This window comes from Urocampus carinirostris, chromosome 8 (assembly GCF_059441175.1).
Source record: "Urocampus carinirostris isolate Australia breed hairy pipefish chromosome 8, RoL_Ucar_1.0, whole genome shotgun sequence".
Classification (NCBI taxonomy): Eukaryota; Metazoa; Chordata; class Actinopteri; order Syngnathiformes; family Syngnathidae; genus Urocampus; species Urocampus carinirostris.
The window spans coordinates 21,344,515-21,367,523 of NC_142356.1; the positions used below are offsets into that span (position 1 = coordinate 21,344,515).

At 39.0% G+C, this 23,009-nt stretch overlaps 3 protein-coding genes across 4 annotated transcripts in view; 2 read left to right on the top strand and 1 right to left on the bottom strand.

The window, feature by feature from the left end:
• Positions 1-1,669: 1,669 nt before the first annotated feature.
• On the top strand, positions 1,670-6,774 carry LOC148361224 (guanine nucleotide-binding protein G(I)/G(S)/G(O) subunit gamma-13-like). Its single transcript, XM_088341972.1, has 3 exons — positions 1,670-1,838; positions 5,140-5,257; positions 6,416-6,774. Exons 2-3 carry the CDS (start codon positions 5,160-5,162, stop codon positions 6,519-6,521), a joined length of 204 nt encoding a protein of 67 aa, XP_088198098.1. The 5' UTR covers positions 1,670-1,838; positions 5,140-5,159; the 3' UTR covers positions 6,522-6,774.
• chtf18 (CTF18, chromosome transmission fidelity factor 18 homolog (S. cerevisiae)) lies at positions 3,972-20,828 on the bottom strand. 2 transcript variants are annotated; one of them, XM_088341966.1, is made up of 23 exons: positions 20,619-20,828; positions 19,758-19,847; positions 19,570-19,693; positions 18,307-18,496; positions 18,123-18,215; positions 17,983-18,035; positions 17,759-17,900; positions 17,436-17,660; positions 16,225-16,322; positions 16,025-16,148; positions 15,716-15,852; positions 15,543-15,636; positions 15,371-15,469; positions 14,122-14,252; positions 13,605-13,716; positions 13,306-13,530; positions 12,764-12,913; positions 12,558-12,688; positions 9,634-9,778; positions 9,356-9,448; positions 8,358-8,427; positions 6,785-6,933; positions 3,972-4,251 (listed from the first exon to the last, which is right to left on the bottom strand). In XM_088341966.1, the coding sequence occupies exons 1-22, from the start codon at positions 20,704-20,706 to the stop codon at positions 6,812-6,814; spliced, it is 2,736 nt and encodes a 911-aa protein (XP_088198092.1). In that variant the 5' UTR covers positions 20,707-20,828; the 3' UTR covers positions 3,972-4,251; positions 6,785-6,811. The 2 variants fall into 2 exon arrangements, with proteins under 2 accessions (XP_088198092.1, XP_088198093.1); XM_088341967.1 differs by lacking the exon at positions 3,972-4,251 and adding an exon at positions 4,575-5,489.
• Positions 20,829-20,931: 103 nt separating this feature from the next.
• slc5a10 (solute carrier family 5 member 10) overlaps positions 20,932-23,009 on the top strand; it is a 49,212-nt gene continuing 47,134 nt past the window's right edge. Inside the window, exons 1-2 of the mRNA XM_088341971.1 lie at positions 20,932-21,123; positions 22,037-22,190. The gene's annotated coding sequence lies outside the window, so the exon portion shown is untranslated. The remainder of the gene's footprint in view (positions 21,124-22,036; positions 22,191-23,009) is intronic.

Consider the following 23,009-nt stretch of genomic DNA (forward strand, 5'->3'; position numbering starts at 1 on the left):
TATTATACTGTACACTGTCTACTCATGAAGAAATAGTTCTGGGAATGTGATGAATATTTTATTTAAGTTGAAGATGGCTTAGTAACTTGCATATAATTTTGCAGAATTTAGTTTTTGTAATTAAGACAAAAGTTGACTTAATCATATTGACGTGCTGTCAGATTTTTGCTCATTTTAAGTATTTTATTTTGTTGAAAAAAAAGCAAAATAAATGCTGATGCTAATATCCTGATTTCAATATTTAAAAAAATGAAAGTAACGTAAATGTTTCACTAGTAGATGTTTGCCAATTTTTAGGTGTTATGGTTTATAGAAAAACTAAACTAAAATATAGTACAACTTGCAAAATAGGTTTGCGCCACAGTGACTCAAAATTATTTTAAAAATACTGTAAATTTAGCAAACGTTTTAGGGTTTAAAATCATTCAGAAGGCAGTCTACTGTACAACTGAATGTACACACATGTATCATTAATGGCCTATAAGGTTTTCTACATTTTTTACACATTTTGTTTTAAATTCATCTTGGTTTGAAGCCCCGAATTCAACCCAAGCACCCATTTTAGCGTTTTAAATTGGTAACTGGTTAGCATTTACAAATCTCTTTACAATGTGCTACACACACAGCTAGGCAAGTCAGTGCATGGCTGATGCCACTATCGGATTCAAACACTATTTTCCTTAATAAAGCACAGGATATGCTTCAATATGATGAAAATATGAGAACAACCCGGCATTGGAAATTCTCCACTGCTTTGAAATGGTTTAGTCTATTTGATTCCCAGCAAGGCTCTCTCCCCATCCCAACTCCTCTGTCGGTCAGCTAGTGTCACTTGCGGCACAGCGGAAGAGCCTGGAAGCTCCATTGTATTTCTGTGTGACTACTTTATAAAAGAAATCATAAAAACAGCCTTTAAAATAAAAAAGCCTATTCCAAATATTTTAATTAAAATGTTATCAAAATTGAAATGTTATACGACTGAGTGAAATGAAAAACCTTTTTAAACAGTCGGACTCTACGTTCTCAGTACCCCAAAGCTCAATCTAAAACCGCCCCTGCTATGTGTAACGAGTCGACCCTCTTTCATGCACGACACAAGGTTTCACAGTCGCTCGGTTTATTGCCTGCATTCAGTAAACAAAACAATACAAAAGTCAGGGCATCTGTTCACGACTACAATTATCTTCAGCGCGGTGTAAATTGGCTGAAGCTACAGCAAGCGCTGAAGTCCATAAAGTGCCAAACGAAAAAGACAGTCGCAGACGCCCATGACTTAACAATTGAATGAGGTACCGGAATATTAACAGTAATACAACAAAAACACAGATTTTGTGAGAATTCAAAAAAACATTCAAAACAATCGAATTTCAACTCTGTTCCATTTGCACTGAAAGGACAAACCCTCTTAACTTCTTTGTACTATTGCATTTTGACAGTGAAGCTAAATCTATTCAAAACAACATAAAACAGGCACCGGAAATCGATTTTTAAACAGACAGTGTGCCTCCAGATTTTCCATGATAAAAAACGATTAATAAACACCTTAAACAATACAAACGATTATAACACAATCCAATTCAAAACCGTCCTCATTTGCGTGCGCGCGCCTGACGTTTGCATGCAGGGGCGCGCGCACCCTTTGCCAGTCAAATCAAGCGGTGGCCACGCCCCTTTGGTCCTCCCGCATCCGAGGGACGGAGGGAGGGAGTGCCCACTCACTACCCAGCCCGACGCGCGCCGCCGCCGCATCTTCTTCGCGACGTCAGCGCTCACAACAGCCGTCAGCCAGCTTCCACTTCGCCCGCCATCAGCAGTTGAACCACCGGGTGGATTTTCCGGTAGGCTTCGAGCGGTTTATATCTACTAACCATCCACAAAGACATTTTAGCCCGATCGAGAATTACGCGTTATTATTCATTGATGAGGGGGGAGGGGGCGGGAGCTTACCTCGGAATGGGTCTCGGCGGAGCGGGTGACCGAAACTGGCGCACGCAGGGGCGGATGCGAGACGACCTACTTAACCGCGAGTAGCATGCAACATGAAGGGCAACTTGGTGGGAAAGAGATCCGTCATGTACGGTTCCGAAGTCGGCCTCTTCCGGTTCTATCAACCGCATCCCACGAAGGTGGGGCTCGCATTAAACGGGTGGAGTACAAGACACAAGTGAGTGTTTTTGTCACATTTAGGCGCAGTGAAAATCTTTTGCTTTTCCAAAATGTTCAAGGGCATTTGATATTTGGTAAAGCGACCGGGATACTTTAGCTCAACAAGGGTATTAGTTCACCCAAAACAAAATACGTTTTTTTTTGTCGGTGGGCCCAAGTGAAAGAGGCAGCATGAACTCAAAATAAGGTTTATATTTATTAAAACCAGGAACAAAGTAACAAACACATTAGGGAGAGTGGGGAAACAAATTATATTTCCAAACGAAATCAAACCTGGCTAAGTCCAAATCAGAAACAAAGACCGAAAACAGAAATGTAAATGTAAATTGAAAGGAACAAAGTAACAAACTAACAAGTGGGCCCTAAACTACCAACAAAATCTACAAATAAATGGTAATTGGTTTGCATTTATATAGATTTTCTAGTCACCGGAGACCTCCCAAAGTGAAAACACAATAAATCAGAGTGGCAGTGTAAACAAAGTAACAAAAACAAGTGAGCGCAACCAACACGTGTCAAAACCAGACACTAGAAACTAAGACCAAATTTGCTGTAGCAATAGCGGTTAAAGTGAAAATGACCGGACGAGTTGTGCTTTCCAAAATGACATTGCCGTATAAAGAGTCAGGATCATTAAGGGACCGCTGTGTGGTGATTGGACACCCCTGAGTCCAGTTCCAAACCTGGTTGGCGCCCTCCGGTGGTAGACCACATCCTAACGAAACAAAAACAACAAAAGAAGGAAAACAAAAATGCTGGAAGGAAAAACTACATTTACCGGTAACTCAAATGTAATATTACAAATGTGATTGCTACAATACTTGCATTTCTATTTATAAAGATATAATGACAATAGTGTTCCTAGTTTTCTTCAAGGAAAAACAACAAATCTAACAGGTTTTCAGTAGTAAACCATCTTAACAAATACAGAGTATTCTAATATGATCAGATGCAACGTTTTCTTGTGGTTCTGGAAGTTATCTTTAATTCTCAACAAAAAAAAGATCCATTTATTTTCTTTACAAATCCCCACAAAAGGAAAATTAAATCAAAGAAGGCCCGATCTGTAGTATTTTGTTTGTCCATCCATCCATTATCTGCACCGCTTATTCTAGTAAGGTCGCGGGGGTGCTGGAGTCTATCCCAGCTATCTTCGGGCAGTGGGCAGGGGACACCCTGAACTGGTTGCCAGCCAGTCCCAGGGCACACAGGGACAGACAACTCACTCGCTCGTTCACACCCAGGGACAATTTTTACCAGCATGTTTTTGGAATGTGGGATGAAACCACAGTGCCCGGAGGACACCCACACAAGCACGGGGAGAACATGCAAACTCCACACAGGAAGGTTCGATCTCATGACCTCAGAACTGTGCCGCACACGCGCTAACCACTGCCCTGTCCCATTTTGTTTGCATTTTAGCTAAATTTACTACCAAAAGAAATTGCATATATATCATTTACTAAATCTAATTGTTTCAAAATATAATTGGATCAAAACATAATATAGTGCAAAAAACTTAAAGTCAAAAATAAAGTTATAAGTAATGAAGAAGTCAATATAAGTATGAATAATTTTTCCTCCCAATTTGGTATCGTTTATTTTCTAACAATGTTTCTCTGTGCCCCATATTACAAAAAAAGTAGTGCTAGCTATCTGTTTCCTTGTAAATAAGCTAGGAGCACTTGCATTTTGTGTAGTTTTCTAATGTAGTACAAATATTTTTATTAAGTGAGCTTATGATCATTTGGATAACCAATTGCTATAACTTGTGAATGAGGACCCAAGTGCAAATAAAACGAGCAGAGTTTAGAGCAAGTTTATTTGGGGTAACTGGGACAACAAAATTGTTTCTTAACAGAAGGGGGAAAACCAATTAACAAAAATCACAGCCTGGAAAAGTCAAAGCTGGCAGAGTTCGAGTAGTCGGTTGAAAGCTAGAACAGAACGATCCAACAGCAGGTCAGCAAGTAGGGCTGCCTCCATCATGGTAGATTAGAGGCAGGTGTGCGCAGTTCAGCCAGTCCCCCACACACTAGGTGAAGATGGAGTGCCAGATCCTGACACCAACCCTTTAGTCATCAGCTAAAAAAAAATGGCCAAATGCCATGATATAAGACATTCATTAAAAAATAATCTCAGATTTTGGGGGTCGAAAAGAAATCAGAGAAGACCATTTTCATTGGGGTTCGCAAAGAAATAACGGCAGTCTTTCCCCAATTCAGGATGTACACCCTATCAGATACAGGAATCATGATTAAATCTAAATATGATTGATTGATGGAATGGCTAAACAACAAACAGATATCTATTCGCAGTTACCTGTGTCAAAGGATGTTGATTACATGCCACCACGATTTAAATTGTTTATTGACAACTATGAACACAATTTACAATGTATTTAATTCATGTCATTCAAAGTCCGGTTCATCATCAGATACACCAAAGAGTTGTTTCCCTCATCATACTTTTTTGCACCTATAGATTTCAGGATAACTGTTTTCTCCATTCTTTAACATTTGTCTTTGGTACTGTGAATAAAAATAGTGTGCTAATGAGACCAAATTGAATGCACGTTAGACAGAAAAACAGTACTCCTGTCGATACTAACCACACTGATTCTAATTCACACTACCGCAAATGCCCGATCCACTCTCACAATACCCCAGTTCCCCACCTCAAAACATGTTCTCCTTGGATCTACAGGATAAAATTCACATAGATCACCTTTATCGACTTAAAAACGGTGACCTTCTCCAGAAGGTGAGATATTTTCATGCCTGATATCCAATTTTGATCATAAAACAGTTCCACTGCTCTTACTGGAATCATCCTTACTCCATCTTTGTACTTCCAACAAAAGAGACATTAGCGGGACTTGAAGACTGGGGCTATTTAAAGCCTACTATTGATGTCAACACAACAGAGTAGCTTCAATAACAGCAGCTTTTTCCATTGTTTCCATTGTTGCAGTAGTGCGGCTAATAGCGACTATGGACGACTTGGACGTTCCCCAGATGAGGAGGGAAGTAGAATCGCTTCAGTATCAGCTGGCCATCAACAGGGAGAAGTCTTCCATTACGGTCACAGAGTGAGTGCAAACACGCACATCAAATCACGGGTACATTATTCATGCCATAGAGCATTGGTACACAACCCTTTTTCAGTGATGTACCCCTTTGGGAAGTATCTTGTTACCCAAGTACTCCTAACCAGTGCAAAGATTTTTTGGTTGGGAATGTTTGGAAAAAAATACATTTTAAGAAATGAATTCGTGCGATTAATAACACTAAAGCTTCATTTGTAGGTTGGTCTCTCTTTTACTAGAAAATAAATGAAAATGGCATAAGAACAATTACAAAAACCTGCAAAATACCAGTTAGAAAACAAAGGGAAGTTTTCAAATAAAATGGTTTTAAATAATTGTATTCATTTTACATATACTTATAATTTTGTTTTACTATACTATAGTAATAGTTTTGTAGTACAATTTGCCAATAAAAAAAACAAATATTACAATCTGCCACAGTAGATCATTAAAAGCAATTGTTTTTGTGTAGTACTAGAAAAAATAAGAAAAAAACTGCCAACAGATGAGTTTTGTGTCCACCTAAAATTATTGCAGGAGCCCAAATATTTATTCTGAAATAGTAATGATTAAGATATTAAAAAAAAAAAAATCTGCATTACCAGTCATTTTATGTTAAGTACTTATTTTTCTTTTATTTGAGAAAATATGTGTTATTAACATCTATTATATTTTAATATAAATACTTCTTTTTAAAAGGGACATTCTGTATCATTTAGTCCCTGAAGTGGTAAAAATACCTCATTGATTAGAAAAAAACAATATTGATTTGAATAATAAGCAAAAATATACAAAATATCATAAAAAACATGACTTTTTAAATTTTAAAATTTTGCAGATTATGAGGCTTACCGAGGGAGCTAAAATGAATTTTTGCCGCCTTTCTGCTACGGTTACTCATTAACTTTAAAAAGGCTATGCAAAAAAAATGACAAGAAAAATGGTGCAGTTTGAGTTCTCATATTTTGTACCACTAGTTTAAGAACGTGCTACACAATGCAGTCACAAACAGTGGTCAAATATCCCACAGTATCCCTTTAAGTTTATACCAAATGCTCATGTCTCTTGTTCCGTATATCCATTACACATGCTTATCATAATACATCCTAAACAAAGCGGCCCACCACTATGTACTATAATCAAGTGTTTTTTCCCTCCCAGGTTGGTAAAGTGGATCGAGAGTTGCGTGTGCGAGGATCCCTTCCTGAACCCGGAGCTGATGAGGGCCAATCCCTGGGTGGAGAAAGGGAAGTGTGTGATCCTCTGATGATGGCGCTCCATTAAAAATAGATGCACGGATGCACCAATTATGTGCACTCACAGTCATGCTGCACTAAAGACGCACGCGCGCACACCCATGCTTCAATTATTTATTTCTTTGGATTCCTTGAATGCTCTTATTGGAAGATTGCTGTGTGTTATGAGTGAGTGTGCGTGCACCACGCAGAGTAGCTTTTGAGGTGTTTGTTTTTATTGGCTCTTTACACTGTCAATCAAAAATAAAGACTGTTTAGGATTTAGGTGGCATACTTGTTTCGTGTTCCGTGGCGCTTTCAGCTACAGAAGTTCTCGAACGTATACGTTCCTTCGCACGGCGTTGGACATTCCCTCGTTGAAGCGGAACCACACGTCGCTCTCACCCACTGCTTTGCCCATGGCGAGAACAGGGCACTTCGGGCCTGCACGGAGAAATAGGATTGAGTTGAAATCTTGTTTCACTTGATACGCCAGCTCACTTTTTTTAGTGTATGGGATGAGTAAAAACAACGATTGGGTCATGCAAAATTATTGATTTTCACTAAGGTGATTTTCTTTAATTATAAACTAACAAAAAGAAGGTACATGATATAGTATGGTATCAAAAGCTTGATAATTAAAAAGAGAAAACCTCCTGGATAAATGTCCATGTTTCTGCAGCTGTACTATTAAAAATACAAGGCATTTAAGGTCAATTATTGGGTACTTCTGGGGCAGGGGTTACCAACCCTTTTTGAAGCTCAGAGCTATTTTGTAGTTTACTGATTAGCGATACGGGTGTCCAGCTTGATAGGCGTTTCTAAAATAAGTCATGTTATTACTGTGTTGCTGCTATGTTGCGATTATGTCATGACTTCAGTATGCAGTAATGATTAAATGGAGGGCTAAAATAGGCTCAGTCAACAACTTAAACAGGGGTGACCAACCTTTTTGAAGCAGAGAGCTTCTTCTTTGTTTCTGATTAGCACAAATGGCTACCAGGTTTATATGCATGTCGAAAATAAATCATATTATTTTGATGTTTTAATTTTAACAAGAAGCGTTAATGTAGGCTCAGTAAACCACTAAAATAAGGGCCACCAACCTTTTTGAAAGCTGAAAGATTTTTTTGTGAATGATAAGCATAAAGGGCGACCGGCTTTATTTGCATTTCCAAACTCACAAGTTATGTTATTACCACGTTGTTATTATCTTATTATGCTATTACCAAGTTATTATTATTAGGAGTAAGGTTGAAATAGGGTCAGTTTTCAGAACCGGTCCACAGGCTACCAGGGGGCCTCTAGGCACCATGTTGGTGATCCCTGCTCTAAGGGTGTATACCAGGAAAGCATTTTCTACGTCATATGCAAGTTACTTAGCTTAAAAATTTCTAATGGAGTTGAAAACACTTTTAATGCTGTCATTTTATTATCATGTGCTACAAGCTAATAGTGCATGCTGGAAATGCCGACATGAAAACTATTGCATCTCCAGCATAAATAACATTAACTGACTAAGTTATTTCAGTACAGTCCTGCAAAACGCATTGACATAGTATTTGAAACGGTATTCAATCGCATATCATTTTCTTTGCCACGATAATTAGAGGATGTTTTAAAACACAAAAACACATCGAATTGTGATAAAACAAAACATGGTGCATTTAATCTCTGTTAATGTGAATTTCCCTGCGGGGATGAATAAAGTATCTATCTATCTTAATGCGAAATGCCATTGAGCAGAAGATTGATGGTAACTGTTTTGTAAATTACCTCTCTAATGTTGTTGCAGTCAGGCCTGCACAACCCCATAATAGTAATACACCAATGAAATGAAAACATATAATTGGAATTGTTTTTTGTACCTGCATCTGTAGATGATGTAACTGACACCTGTTTGGGTGCAACGGGGCGGCCAAAAAAGTCCACCTCTTGCTATTTAGGATGCAAAATGAAACAAGACATCAATGCGAGGATACAATAACAACAATAAAAACACCAAAAGTTCTTTGTCACATATGTTAAGACTGTGTGGAGGATTAAAAGTGGAGTATTCGAGGTACACCAAGTAAGAAATGTCCCAAATAAAGGTTCATATCTCATTAGCCTCGTTCAACAGATTTTCCTTGAGGGACAAAATCCCAGTGACATTCTCTTGTCCTCATTTCTATTTAAGGGGAGTGCAATACTTCTCATTTGTGCCAGCTCCGGTTAATAGCTGAAACTCACAAAGCACTACAGTAGTTCAAAGGACAAAAGAGAGGATAAAGAAAACTAGGAATGTTTGATACCACATTTTTCAAACTGGTACAGATACCAAATCAGGTCAAGTCATCAATACCAAATATTGATACTGGTAGTACATACAGTACAATTCCCTTCCCTCTGTGAAAAAGACTGATATTTAACTACACAATATGTTTCCTTTATATTTTATTTAATGGCAATTTATCGTTCCTTTAGTTTCAGCTTCCTGATTTTTAAATGGTTAATGTTTATTCATTGAATTGACATTGCAAATATTTAAATTTACATAAACCATGAATATAACATGTTAGTATGGATCATATTGTAATGCTATTTATGTAAAGGGAAGTGTGAAAAAAATCTCTATACTACATGTTAATTTCTTGACCATAAGGCGCACCTTAAAACCACAAATTTGCATGTGCGCCTTATAATCCAGTGTGCCTTATTGGCCGGAGAATATAGTATCATCTTCCTCCCTTTATCTCACTATACTCCCCTGCCCTTCTCAGCTCAATGGGGAGCAGAGCTTTGACGGTGCGCCTTATAGTCCAAAATATGGTATTTGTTACCATAAAAAATGTTAAAAAAAAACTGGTAGGAAACTTCGTCTCACCCTGGGTTCAACTTTAGTCTGTTTGACAATTTTCTCCAACCTCTGATGATGGTTGCTGGTTTGCTTTGGAGCGACACCCTTCTTTGTCTCTTTCTGCAGGAAAAACGCACAAAAAGATGTTATGTTAGGACCTTTGGGTGTAGTTTGGGAATTAAGGCGCAACCGAGTCGAATTGGGTGATTTTGTTTTTTTCAAGGTTGTGTTTTATTGGTTTGTTTTTGTCAGCAAATCACAGCACAACGAGAGATACCCCAAAAAATATTTTTAAAAAGGGTCACCGCTCCAGGGTTCCTCTGTAGCATCAACAGCTCTGCCCTCCTCATCTTCTCCTGCTCCATTTCTCTGCTGATGGTTTGTTTGGCCTGATAAGTCAACTGGCGACGTGGAAGCAGCCCTGAGAACCTCACCACCTCCTCTACACGTCTGCAGACATACATGCGCACAAGCTGTGAACGACTTCCCCTATACATGTGCACCCAACGCACACATTTCAAGGGTAAAAATCAGCTTGCACTTCTCATCTTTTTTGAGTACATCTAAAAATCTAACCTGGATTTAGTCATTCACTAAAATGATAATCCTCTTAGCAGTGATCCCCATCCCCACCGCCCACAACCTCAGCGTGTGCCGATGCATGCCCGATTATAAACTCTTAAATATTACAACATTAATATCTATAATGGTGTGCTATTTTTCTGGGTTGTTGTCCTGCTACATAACAAAAAAGAGCAATGTGTTGATTCATTTATCACAGCGTTATTGTCATTAACAAATACAGTAAGACCTCGGTTATCACGGTTAATGGGGACCAAAACCACCCGCGATAAGTGAAAATCCGCGAAGTAGCGGCGCACCTTCAAAAAGGGAAAAAAAAGAATAATAATAATTTTTTTAATTATTATTTTTTAGACCTGGTTAATGGGGACCAAAACCACCCGCTAAAAGTGAAAATCTGCGAAGTAGCAACGCCCCTTCAAAAAAAATAAAATAAATCTCATCTCATTATCTGCACCGCTTATCCTTATTAGGGTCGCGGGGGGGCTGTAGCCCATCCCAGCCATCTCCGGGCAGTGGGCAGGGGACACCCTGAACTGGTTGCCAGCCAATCGCAGCTGCAAATCACATTAGTTCTCGCAGCTAGCTGCGTTCTTCATCGACGCACAAGCCGAGTGATCCTCCGCTAAGAGTCGTACAGCTGGGCGTTTTTACGTCCGCCCGGGATGATCGGAGACAAATTCACGACAGGGCTTTTACTTGCGCGCACCGCGGGTGCCGTTCGGTCGCTCCCGCGAGCGAGCCCCCCTAACCCGCGGCGCGGGCACTTTTGGGCGCGATACGCACGACACCACCACAGTTACGGGGGTCCCGCGCACGTCCGCCACCTTTCGCCTGCCGCGCGCGGACGGCCGCCTGTCGTCGCGCCGCGCTACTGGGGTAGCCCGATCACGCCCGCCGCCTTTTCTCCGAGCGAGTTCGGCGGACACAGCTTCACGCGGCCCGGGAGTAACCTCCGCCCTTTTTTTTTTTTTTTTTAACCATCACAGACCGCGAAGCTCTGAAGCCGCAAACGTCGAACCGCGAAGTCCCACTGTAATACAACTTAAATTAAGAAAAAAATTATCTTGGTTAAGGAATTTGGAGAAACATGAGCATATTTATTTCATAACAGCGATGTCTTGTTTACAAAGGAATCTTAGTAAAAATGGTCTTGCTTTTTTTCCTTCTTATTGAGCTTTTTATCATACAGATACTGCCCTACTTATGAACAAGATCCGATTCTGGACGATCGTTCATAAGTTGAATTTGTTCGTTAGTTACTTCTGTGCTATATTTTGTATTTTCAAGGTTTATATAAGTATGTTTAAGGCTTGTATAAGTAGCATGTATTTTTTTGTACTAAAATAAACATTTCATAAAATAATATGCTCTGAAAGATAAATAAAGTTGAGTTTAACTTACTTTCGGAATATGCACTTAAAGAGGTCCTCTTCGGTGGTAAAAAGTAGCCGAAAAAAAGCGTTCCGACCACTTTCTCAACCGCATCAAGCTTTCTTATTCCGGTTTCATTTAAAAAGAAACGGCTTGCCTTTTCTTTGCACTTTACACCAACCATATTAAATGGATGCATGAGATATTAATCTATAAAAATGTCAAAACTCTTGAACCTCCTCTGTGGAGCTTGCATGTTCTCTCCATGCTTGCGTGGGTTTCCTCCGGGCAGCCCGGTTTTCTCCCACATTCCAAAAACATGCATTTCAGGCTAATTGTCTGATCCCTAAGTGTAATTGAGCGAGCGAGTTGTCTCTGTGTGCCCCGCGACTGGCTGGCAACCAGTTCAGGGTGTCCCCTGCCCACTGCCCAAAGATAGCTGGGATGGGCTCCAGCACCCCCGCGACCCTACTGAGGATAAGCGGTGCAGATAATGGATGGATGTAAAAACTGAAACAAACTTAAAGTAACACTGTGTAATATTTGACCACTTTATGTCACTTTTCTGTAGTGCTACAAAGTAGAGGGAAGAATTCAAACTACGGGGACTCGAAGGGACCAAAAATCACATATTTCCAATCAATTTTTCCTCAGCATTTTACAAAATATTTTTTCGGTTTTTTTGCATGTACCCTTAGCAGCAAGATGGCAGACAATCAAGTTAGCTTTTAATAAATTATTTCGTTTACCAATATGAGACACGAAATAACACACAATCTCCCTTTAATTGAACCCATGCATTTCCCCCCAAAAACAAAAACAAAATGGGTAGTGGGATGTGGCATTTCCACTAAATAAATTCCTAAAAACAAAACTGCATTTGATGAAAAAGTCGAAAGGAAATAGAACCCCTCCCCAAAAAATCTGAACTACATTAACCCTAATCACAGCAAATTGTCTGGATCCGGAAGGTATCATGTAGCCACAGACATCACAATGTGTTTTCCAAATACTATCATTTTCTTTTTATGAATGCTTTTAATATTGCACAAGATGTAAGAAGGAACACTAATTGCCTGTTAAACTTTCATTTTTTGTTATATGAAAGTTCTGGGATTCATCAAAATGTATCGCAAGCTCTAGTCTTTCTGTCAGCAATGATTTTTTATTTGTTAATACCAAAAATTACACTTTCCTCTAATGTATTTTTATGACTTACTCTATACTTCAATCACTTATTGGTGACGCATGTTTCTTTTTAGTATGTACTTACGGTTCCAAGACGTATGTGTACTGGCCCTCGGGTGTGCGGTCCTGCCGGTACGAGAGGTTGTACGCTAACATGGTATCGATCAAAGCGCACATCTGCTCCTTTTCTCTGCGACTGAAGAGCTGCGGGTTCACCTGGAGGACATGAAGGACATTAAATCGTGTGCGTCACCGTGGAACGACTTTGGGGAGCTTCGGGAGTTTACGAACAGGTCGTAGTTTGGGACAGATGATATCAAGCAGCAGCGTGAGAACGTCCAAGGTGAGGTTGAGGTGTGTGATCCTGGTCCTGATGCTGGGCGGAATGTCGGACAACATGGTGTACAAAGCATTTTTGCTGCCCTGAAGGTGGGAGGTTGCCTGGAGGGGACAGCACAGAAAACTCAATACTCAAACTTTTTTAAGCTATTTGAACTTTCCTGAGAGAATTTCCTGAAACTTTAAGATTCATGTAGCACATTTTTAGAACAAAATCATATGTTCAAGTTTTTGTGCTCTTTACGAAATGCAAAAAAAATTACCACAATGTCTAAAGGCCTTTTCTAAATAGGAGAACAATACCTGTGGTCAAAAGACTAAACTGCAACTAAACTTCATCTCGTTAACTTTATCATTGTCACATATTGTTGTTCTAAAATGTATTACCTATTTAGGAACAAGCTTCAATAAAGTCTAACCATCATTGTAATATCTTGACAAAGGGATTTATATCTCATCAACATGTCTGCATCGAAGTAAAAATGAAGATTCACCTCGTGATGGCTGTGCGGATAGCTGATGCGCGGGACGTGCGGGTGCGCAAAAAGGAAGTGATAAACGACAGACAGGAAGGGCAGGTACTTCATGAGTGTAAAGTTCTGCCCGTGCAAGATGACTTGGTTGATCCGGTCGGAAAAGATCATCCAGTCTAGAGCGTCGCACACGCTTTGCAAGTTGGGGTCCCGCACTCTCATGGACAGAAAGTTGTCGTACAAGCCCTAAAAGGTAAGAGAGTGTTAGGATGCTTCTGGTGTGAAAAAAATGCTTTCATATATGGTAGATGTATCTTTACCTGAGACACTTTTTCATATTCTCCACTAGATGAGGCCAAATCAAGTATGTGCTGGAATCTCTGACTTCCACCACCGATGGGAACATCCTCAATATGCCCACCAATACGTTTCCTAAGAATTTATGTACAGTATAAAATATAATTTATTTTTTAATGTATATTTTTGAGGTTTTCTGTTCAAAGTGTCATGTTCTCAAATTAATTGCAATTAGGATCCATAAACTAGTCAGTAATGAATTGCTTAAGTAAATTAGTTTGAAAATACATTTAAAAAGGTTGTCAAATGTAAAGCTTTAAAGACATCGAGAATCTTCTATTCACTCAATCTTACTATTAGTGACAAATATGTGGTAATGGGATCAATATTGACAAAGCATTAAACAATTAAAGTGATTATTGTTTTTAATGTGTACTAACATAACATATTGGATACCCAGGAAAAAATGTTGCATAGTATCAATTTGACCGCAACTTATTGTGTCACTTCAAAGTGCGACAAAAGATGGAGCTCTGGTACCGTTTAGTGCGCGGCAACTGGAAGATCTCCTGCCATAGGTGGAATAATCCTTTGTTTTGGTCTTTCTGCCCCACAGATACGCATTGGATGATCCTGGAGTTGAGCTGCTTGTGGCCTCGACCAAAAAGGAACTGGAAAAAAAAACCATAAAAAAACACCCATGCATTTATTTCTTCCTTGACAGCACTTGTTGAATACCAAGAATTACATTAGTTTTTAACAAGGAAATCCCTGATCTTTTCTGTTGTTGTTTGTGGCCTATTATTTACAAAATAAAACAATATCAACCATTAATTATCAAAGGGAAGCAAATACATATTTGCACAATTCCGCTATACAATGATAAAATAATAAATAAAACATGTGTCCAGAGGGAGTAGAATCAAACGCTTTTAACTGCCTAACCCAATTCCATTAGTAGCATATTAAATACTAGAATCAAAACAAACAAACATAATTCAAGCACAGGGAAGATAGAAAATATCAAATTATAGTTATTATTAAATTGAAATTTATAATAAATTTAGCACTTAGTAAAATAAATTTCAAAAAGTAATTCCCGCAACCTTGATAAGGATAAGCGGTGCAGAAAACAAATGGATGGATGGAAATTAAGGGAATTCAAATTGTGTGGGTACATGTATAATGTATGATTCAATAGTAGTGGTTCTTTTCCTTGACCTAAAGGAGGCAGTATAATTCACCAGAAAATACAAGTAGAATATCTTATAGGTCTTATAACTAGGACAATGAATGAGGAATTTGCAAATGTAGTCTTTCAATTATTTAAAGGTACAGTGTGAAATATTAAGTGCCTTTTTTAATACTAGGCAAAAATACCGGAACTATCATACCAATAATAATGTTTACCCCCAAAAATCATTAGTCGAGAAATTTATTTTTCTGTTACACAGTGGAATCCCCACTTAGACGGCTTCTGTTTGTCCGACAATCTTCTGTCACACTGTGCTCTGTGCCAATGACATTTTGTTTATTTGTATTTTCTTTCACTGGCGTTAGCATTCACATTAAAATAGCAGTTATCTGGTTTGACAAAATACACAAAACATTAATCCACAATGCATGTAGAGTAGATACAACTTTAAATGACAATAAACAGCTCGAGGCGAGCTCATCTTCCGAAATGCCCAACTGCTGCTTGTTTGGAGATTCCCCTCTCTAATTATGCTTTTACCCTTCAAAGGCATAGAAAGCTCAGCTACGAGATGTTGTGCATAGATGCTGTTACCTGCAGTGTGTTAATGCAAGACCTTATGTCATTGTCTGTTTTCTCACATAACAACATAAGCGTGCCCGTGTCTGCCCTCATCCCCTGTCGCAGAGTGATCTGCAGAAAAGGACAAAATATGTGCTCAGGTATTCTATGGTTAAGTTAATTGACGTGTGAGCATGTCTTGTACCTCTGCTAGTCTCTGAGCCAGACGGGAGGGCTGAGTCTGTGGGAAGGTCAGCAGGAAGGCCTGCTGCCTCAGTGGTCTCAGAGCTGGAACATAACTGGAGGGGAAAAAAATGACTATAAAAACAACTTCTTCTTAGTTCATACTGTTTAAACATGAGGGTCGATTTGTTTTACAGGTCGTTACAGATGCAAATGATAGGTCTCATTAGAATAGATTCTTTCTTTTTTTTCTTCTTTGTGGGATCGGTGCCGGCATCGCCGCTTTGTCCATCTTTTCTGTTCAGGGTCGCCAAGAGAATGTTGATGGCAGCCTGTGCAGAAAACAGTTTTACATTTCTTTTCTCGTCTCCCTTCAGAAATATTTGGATACACATCAGTGTGGGCAATAATTCATAAGCCCAAAAATCATAAAAATAATATTTTTAGAAAGAAAACAAATTATGTTTTAATTCACTCTGTGTAACAGAGTTGCCAGACACGTACCGCCGGTGCGCCGTCAATTTCGTCGATGACAAGACAGTTTGGCTTCTCACTGGCTCCTAAAACAGATTGCATCTGTGTAGCCGAGTCAATGCGTTTCTGGAACACCTCAGCACTGCGATCGTCACTGTACAACAACCACAACAAAGTTATCACGGAGATTATTGTAAATGTAATAATCTCCATAGTGTGTTTTTTCTCACCTGGCATTCATTTCCACAACGTTGTAACCAGCATGCTTTGCAATAATATGAGCCAAAGTAGTCTTTCCCAAACCAGGGGGACCAGACAATAATGCTACCTAGAGGGAGTAGAATAATCAAGAGTAAAACGTCGATAGATTTTCCACTTGCTTCATTGTTTCTGGAGTGATGATAATGATTATTGAAGCACTAAGAATGGTTGTCACGTAATCATAGAAAAGTGCTTTAGGAAGGTTTAACTGAGACACTTGGTAATGTATTGCCATTTTTTCTTTCATAATTTGTGTTCAACGAAAATCAACCCGAAGAATTTCCTAACGATAATATGCTGTAAGGACAATGCATATTTAGTCATGATTGTATTTTTTTTTATTCAAAAGCTTTTTGTTTCAGTAATTTATATTATAACCACTTCAATTCATTTCCCGAAAAATTCGGACTTTTTCCCCCAAGCTTTTAATGCTGCGGCTTATTCAATAATGCAGGGAGCGTTAAGGGGTTGAAATACCGTATATTATCAAAAATATTTCTGTGTACCACCTTTCTTTGAAAATATCTCATTTTCCAATGTGGGCACATGTGGCTTATAGTCAGGTGCAAAATGTTTTTTTTTCTTCAAAAATGTACTGGGTGCGGCTTATAATCAGGTGCACCTTATAGACAGAATCTTACGGTAGTCTTAATAGATTGACTCATTCATTTATTTATTCACTATGTCAAAATGATTTGACTTCTTGATCTACTTGTTATTATTTATCTTCTCCATTATTTCAGCCGTGTTTAATTTTGTAGCCAGAAAATGAGCTCATATGAGTTCCTGTTAAAACCGGTTAGAAACAAGACTTCTCATTGGTGTGGAAAATTCTACTCGCTTAGTTTCGTTTTCACTCAGCAGCCTTAGGACGGCCCTTTCAGTATATAAGTCACAATTCAGAACTTGCGGCCATTGCTCTGTAGCTCATTAGTGCCCAGAATATTCTGTAATTAAAACTTCGAAAGTACTGCAACTCTCGTAAGCTCTCTTAATAAATGAACACAAAAATAGCTGCCTTGATTTAATTGAATATGACAATTTTAATTCTAATCAAATGCCTGCAATAACAACCACAAGGCTACATTTAGATTAAGGCAGGTATTTAAAAACATGGGTTGACTTCCACTTTAAATTAGCGACTCAACAATAGTGCTTTGTTTAGGAAACATGTGCTTACCTTATATTTGGGCCGTTTGTACTGGTCCAGCTCAGCCTCCAGTATCTCTTCAGTCATTTCCATTTTGCTCTTGAAGCGATTCTGATTCTGATTGGCTTGATTGGCTTTGAATCCATTCTGCAAGGGCGGTTGTCTCTCAGGCCGGGCCGGACGAGACACCCTTTCTTTTCCGAAAACAACCGTATCCCACAACTTTAGCCACTTCAGTAGACAACGGTTGGTAAACTAAATGAATAAAAAAACAAAACAAAAGAAACATAGCCAATGAGGGGTTTTTTTTAAAGCATGGAAGTGCGAGCAGAATGGTCATAGAGATGTCATACGTCATCACTGAGCAGCTCAGTGTAGTGGCAGGGAGAAAATCTATCAACCCAGAGTCGAAAGCTTTGACCCTCAGAGTCTTCTGAATCCTCTTTGTTTTCCTCGTCTCCGACTTCCGCATCAACCAAAGCATCATTCACACTTCTGAAATATTATACAAATCGTCAAAATTAATTCAAGGTGGCAAGATCAACATCAACAACGACAAAACCAAGTCTGAAAGTACCTTGCCAGTAGCTCTGTGAGACGTTCTGTTTCCTCTACAGCCTGCTGGTGACGCTATTGTTTAAAAGAAAAATAAGTGAAAATACAAACATAAATACAGAATTTCCGCTACATTTAAAGTGTCTGCTCTAATCTACTCACTCGGTCTTGCTCTTGTTCTCTCAGCAAACCTATTGGTACAGTGAGAAGCCCTAATGAACCCTGAGAGTCGGGCACCATTCTTGAGACTGCAATCTAAACACAACACTCTTTATTTACTAAGATGGAGGTAATCATCTAAGCTTTTTAATTTGCAATACCGGTTCATTCATAATGCAGTCCAAACCTTCTCTGCTTCGGCATCCTTCTGCCGGAGATAAACACGAGTCCCAGACGAGTCGGTGATAGTGACGAAGTCGCCTTCCAGTGGGGGTCGTCTCAGCACACAAGTATCTGTTGCTACGGCAGCCGGTCGCCTGGGGGATTCTATAATAGTTTCAAATCCGCTGATATCCAAAGCAGCAGCTGAAGATGACCTGGAAAGAAAATAAATTTCATCTTCAATTGAGATTTCTCTTAACACTGTACTTGAATAACGATCAAAAAGTCTAAATGAGAAATATCGAAGTAAGTAAAGTCTCCGGTATGTATTTTACCATGACCAATCACTGATAAGCTGTTTTCGGAAGCGGAACCGTGATTGGTCTATAGCTGAGCCTTGAACATCTATGATTTTCAGATGGATTTTACTGCTTGATTTATACTCATACAAATACATTATTAATTAGGAGTCAGGTCATGTTTATTTGTATAGCCCTTAATCATAAAGAGTCTCAAAGGGCTGCACAGACCACAGATTATTGCAAAAAACAGACTATTATTACCCCATCCCCTGATCTGAAACCTACACGAGGGCAAGGAAAAACTCAAAAACTTCAACATGAGGAAAATGAAGAAACTTTGAGAGGGGACCACACATGAGGTAATCCCCTTTCCAGGATAACCAGGCTGCAATGGATGTTGCAATTACAAATAATACACAGATACTGTCAACATAAAATATGTTATTCATATGCTATAAAATAGAAGTGTGTTGAAAGCCTAGATTTAAAAAGTTCCACTGAGGGTGTAGAACGAACTCAGCGGCAAGAATTTACAATATTTTTGTGTCAATGGGCTACTATAAACGGACATGAATACTGCCATTCTGCCTGCATGCACAACTTGGCTATGTCACACTTGTTTAAAGGGCTCTATTGGTGTTGAGTAATAATAGAGTTCATGTATTTGCATCGATTTTGTGTTGTTGTTTGACTTTAAATCTATTCTCAGTGTAAAAAGCCTAACAGTTATATATAGGCACTGTTTGGACAACAAAAGAAGCATAAAACTGAACAACAATTTGCCCTCCACTTTTGTGTGATTTTCTTTTTGTTATTGTTATGCGTGTTTAATAAACGTTTAATCCTCAAACTCACCTTTGCCTGTAATAAGGAGGAGCATGTCTTTGTAAACAAATTAAAGATTCAAAATTGTCTTTATTGTCATTTGTATAACATGCCAGACAAATATACTCAATACTGTAGTATTTTCAACCCATATCTCATACCTGATTGTTGGAGGTGGTTCATATTGTTCTGGAGAGGACGGCGGTGTAATATTATTACACTGCACAGAGTTAAAGAGTCGCTTCACAACTCCTTTTTCCTGCTTCTGATGCTTTGCGGTTGGGGCTTGTAAGGGGGGTAAAAACAAAAGGTTAGGATGCAAAAAACCCTCATTACTAAGACAACTTACTAATTTGCTGCACAGCCAAATGCTGGTTGTCTCTGTAGGAGTCATCTTTTGAACCAAGTCTTTGACGCTTTGCAGGCTTGGGAGATTCCTCTGGAGAGAAAAAATAATTAGTTAATAAATATTTTGTATTGATGAGGCTCACTAATGTCATGTATAAGCTTGTTACGAGTAAAGATGTATGGTTTGAATTTGGGTTAACGCTTTAAGGTTTAACCCTGTCTTTTTTCCCAAAACATGTTTAATATGGAGTCTACGGTATTTTATCAGGATTAATATAATTTCAATATACAGCACTGGGCAGCACTGCGGTGCAGTGGTTAGCACGTGTGCAACACAGTTCTGAGGTTGTGAGATCAAACTTCCAGTGTGGAGTTGACATGTTCTCCCAGTGCTTGCGTGTGTTTCCTCCGGGCACTCCAGTTTCCTCCCATATTCTGAAAACATGCATGTCAGGTTAATAGACTGGTCCAAATTGTCCCTAGGTGTGACCGAGCAAGCGAATTGTTTGTCCCTGTGTGCCCTGCGACTGGCTGGCAACCAGTTCAGGGTGTCCCCTGTCCACTGCCCAAAGATAGCTGGAATGGGCTCCAGCGCCGCCCGCGACCCTACTGAGGATAAGGGGTGCAGATAATGGAAGGATGGATATACAACACTGTTGGACAGTATAGTATGTCGTTAAACAGTTGAAAGTGCCACATTAACAAATGGATAAGATATTGTTTAAGAAGACAGTTTACACATGGACAAGTCGTGAAATGAGAAGAATAATTGAAGACTACATTTTATCATAACTCTCAATTAAATTGAACGTGCATTACTGTTAGACAGCATACAGGATGTAAGCTTTGTTTACATTCTTACTTTCCAAATCGGCTAACGCATCCAGTTCGTCGGCAAACTGCTCCTCGAAGTTGTCCTCGATCTCGAACATTTCATCATACTCATCCATTGCGGCCTTGCGTTAAAGTGCATACAAGTTTGGTTGTACTTTCGGGAAAAAAAAATAAGTTTTTTTTCCTCAACGTCAACATTTGCGTTGTCAAAGAAAGTTTCCCGGCATTTTTAAGTTAGGGCACTCCACTTCCGGGTTGATTAAGCTCTTGCGCCTCTGATTGGTTGAGAAAAACTTTCTTTTCCGGGTTATAGTGCAATGCAGAAAACTTGAAGAGTCCTACTAAATTCTGAGGCTTAATACAAGCTTGTTTATTTTGCATACTAAGAACTCCATACTGTAATATTAATAGACATCTTTAGCAATTTTCTTTTACAAATTACCTGTAAGCTGCTTAGTAGCTGCTAACCATGTGTTAGCCAAACAAGAATGGCGCTCTCATAGCAGACAGATGGCGCTCTTCCACATATAAAGGTCTGTTCAACAGTCAAAGCGCCCCATTGTATGAATCAATAATACTTTACTTTTGTTTTTCCCGAATTACTGTATTCATTTTCTAATACTTGCCAGTCTTTGTTGTTGCTTTACAAAATAGTGTATCATAAAAGGAGGCTCAGAGTGACAATATTTCCTGTTCTCGCCTGAAAAAAAGGAATACAAGTAATACAATCTTGGGGAAAAAGTTCCTCCCAAAAACACTGTACTGTAAATAGAATAAAATATACCTTTATTGTCATTGTTACAAAATGGGTTAACATATTGTGACAACGAAATTGGGCATGACACTCCAGTTTCACACATTCACCGTGAGGTAAAAAGCCAAGAAGATAAAGGAACATAGAAGATAAGGTTATAAAACAAGGAGGATAAGGCTATAGTTATATTTTACATGATATTTACACAAGAAATGCCGGCATGTAGGATGTTACATACAGTTGGTATCGTAAGGGTTGTGCAATTTTGCATTTGGTGCAAAAGTCATCATAGTGCAAAAAAATAGTCAACATATGCATTGGTGCAAATATAGTCATCATAGTGCAGAAAAAAATGGTCCACATTGTGCAAGGTGAGCAGTAAACATAGTGCAGTCAACATGTGCAAGAACATAGACATGAGTACCATTTTACATTCGTGTGAGGTAGTGTTTTTGCTAGAGTTTTTCAGGGCTCCTTGTTAGTGCTTTGTGGTTTGGTGGGTTACCCCAAAACACTGAATTGGCGATCAAATTCCACCTGCCCAAATCTTTCACCTAATGCATGTGTCAAAATAATTAACACAGTTCTGGGTGGAGAAACGAAATCCGCTCAAAGCCAAGTGAAAGCCAGAAACAAAGGAAACGGCTCTCAAATACTTCTTGTGTATTATTTAAAGGTGTATTTATAAACAGGGCAAGAGGTGAGGAAGACCGAAAAGAGCTCTGCCGACATCATCAAGGAATGGACTGGGGCAAACTTTTCAAAGACCTAAACTCAGACCGGGAACCATCCCTAGGGGAGGAAGCTGTCCAGAGTTGCATCCTCAGTAGTGCCCCAACAACCCAGGTGGTTAAGGAATCTGTACACCGTGATAGATACGATATAAAAAAATACTCTGCACAAATTTATAAATCTAAATCACTTTCTATACTTAATGCGCCATGAGTCGCCTAAATGTGCATACATGTGTGCGTAAAAGAGATTAATGATGATGATTTGTGTGGCTACAGGACACCCCCGTCACCACCATCTGCTACTTGGTTTCAGAAAAACAGTCCTTTTCCTATGCACTTTTTTTTCTTGTATGCAACGCCGAGTTAATTCCAAACTAAAGAGCATGCAAAGTCACTCACTTCCATGAATGTACTCTGTAATGCAAACCTTGTTGTAAATTTTCTCAATTCACTTTTGTGGCTACAATCAAGTTTAGAGGTAGAAAATGTTCAATGCAGTATGCACAAAACTGGGCCCAATGGACATACGAGAATATAAATGCTATTCACAGAGAAAACAAGTCTTATATTATGGAGGTTCCACAGACAGTATACTTACATACAATTTAAACAAAAAAGTTTTCGACACACCTTAATTGAAAAAGCATATATCCACCCATACACGCACTAACGCACTCTAACCCCACTCGACGCTAACACCACATGTTTGTGTGTTTAGGAACTAATGATGATGCACTTGTCACTCTGCCAATGATTGACTATCAGTGTGTGTGCATCTGTAATTGTGTGTGTATCCAAATGGGCATTTGTTGCAATCTACACACTCACATGCACTCAATTATCACCTAGCAAGGCCTGCGCCTTTGTGTGCACGCGTGCAGGTGCAACATTAAGGTGATGTATTCTATCACCCTCACACACACGCTCACGC

What these genes read in the sequence shown, in the direction of transcription:
- LOC148361224 (XM_088341972.1), top strand. Translation starts at nt 5,160, where the DNA reads ATGGACGACTTGGACGTTCCCCAGATGAGGAGGGAAGTAGAATCGCTT. An exon ending in TCTTCCATTACGGTCACAGA is followed by an intron (nt 5,258 to 6,415) that starts GTGAGTGCAAAC and finishes TTTCCCTCCCAG; the next exon opens with GTTGGTAAAGTGGATCGAGA.
- chtf18 (XM_088341966.1), bottom strand. Translation starts at nt 20,706, where the DNA reads ATGGATGAGTATGATGAAATGTTCGAGATCGAGGACAACTTCGAGGAG. An exon ending in CAGTTGCCGCGCACTAAACG is followed by an intron (nt 13,717 to 14,121) that starts GTACCAGAGCTC and finishes ATAAATTCTTAG; the next exon opens with GAAACGTATTGGTGGGCATA. An exon ending in TACATCATCTACAGATGCAG is followed by an intron (nt 6,934 to 8,357) that starts GTACAAAAAACA and finishes TTCTCCGTGCAG; the next exon opens with GCCCGAAGTGCCCTGTTCTC.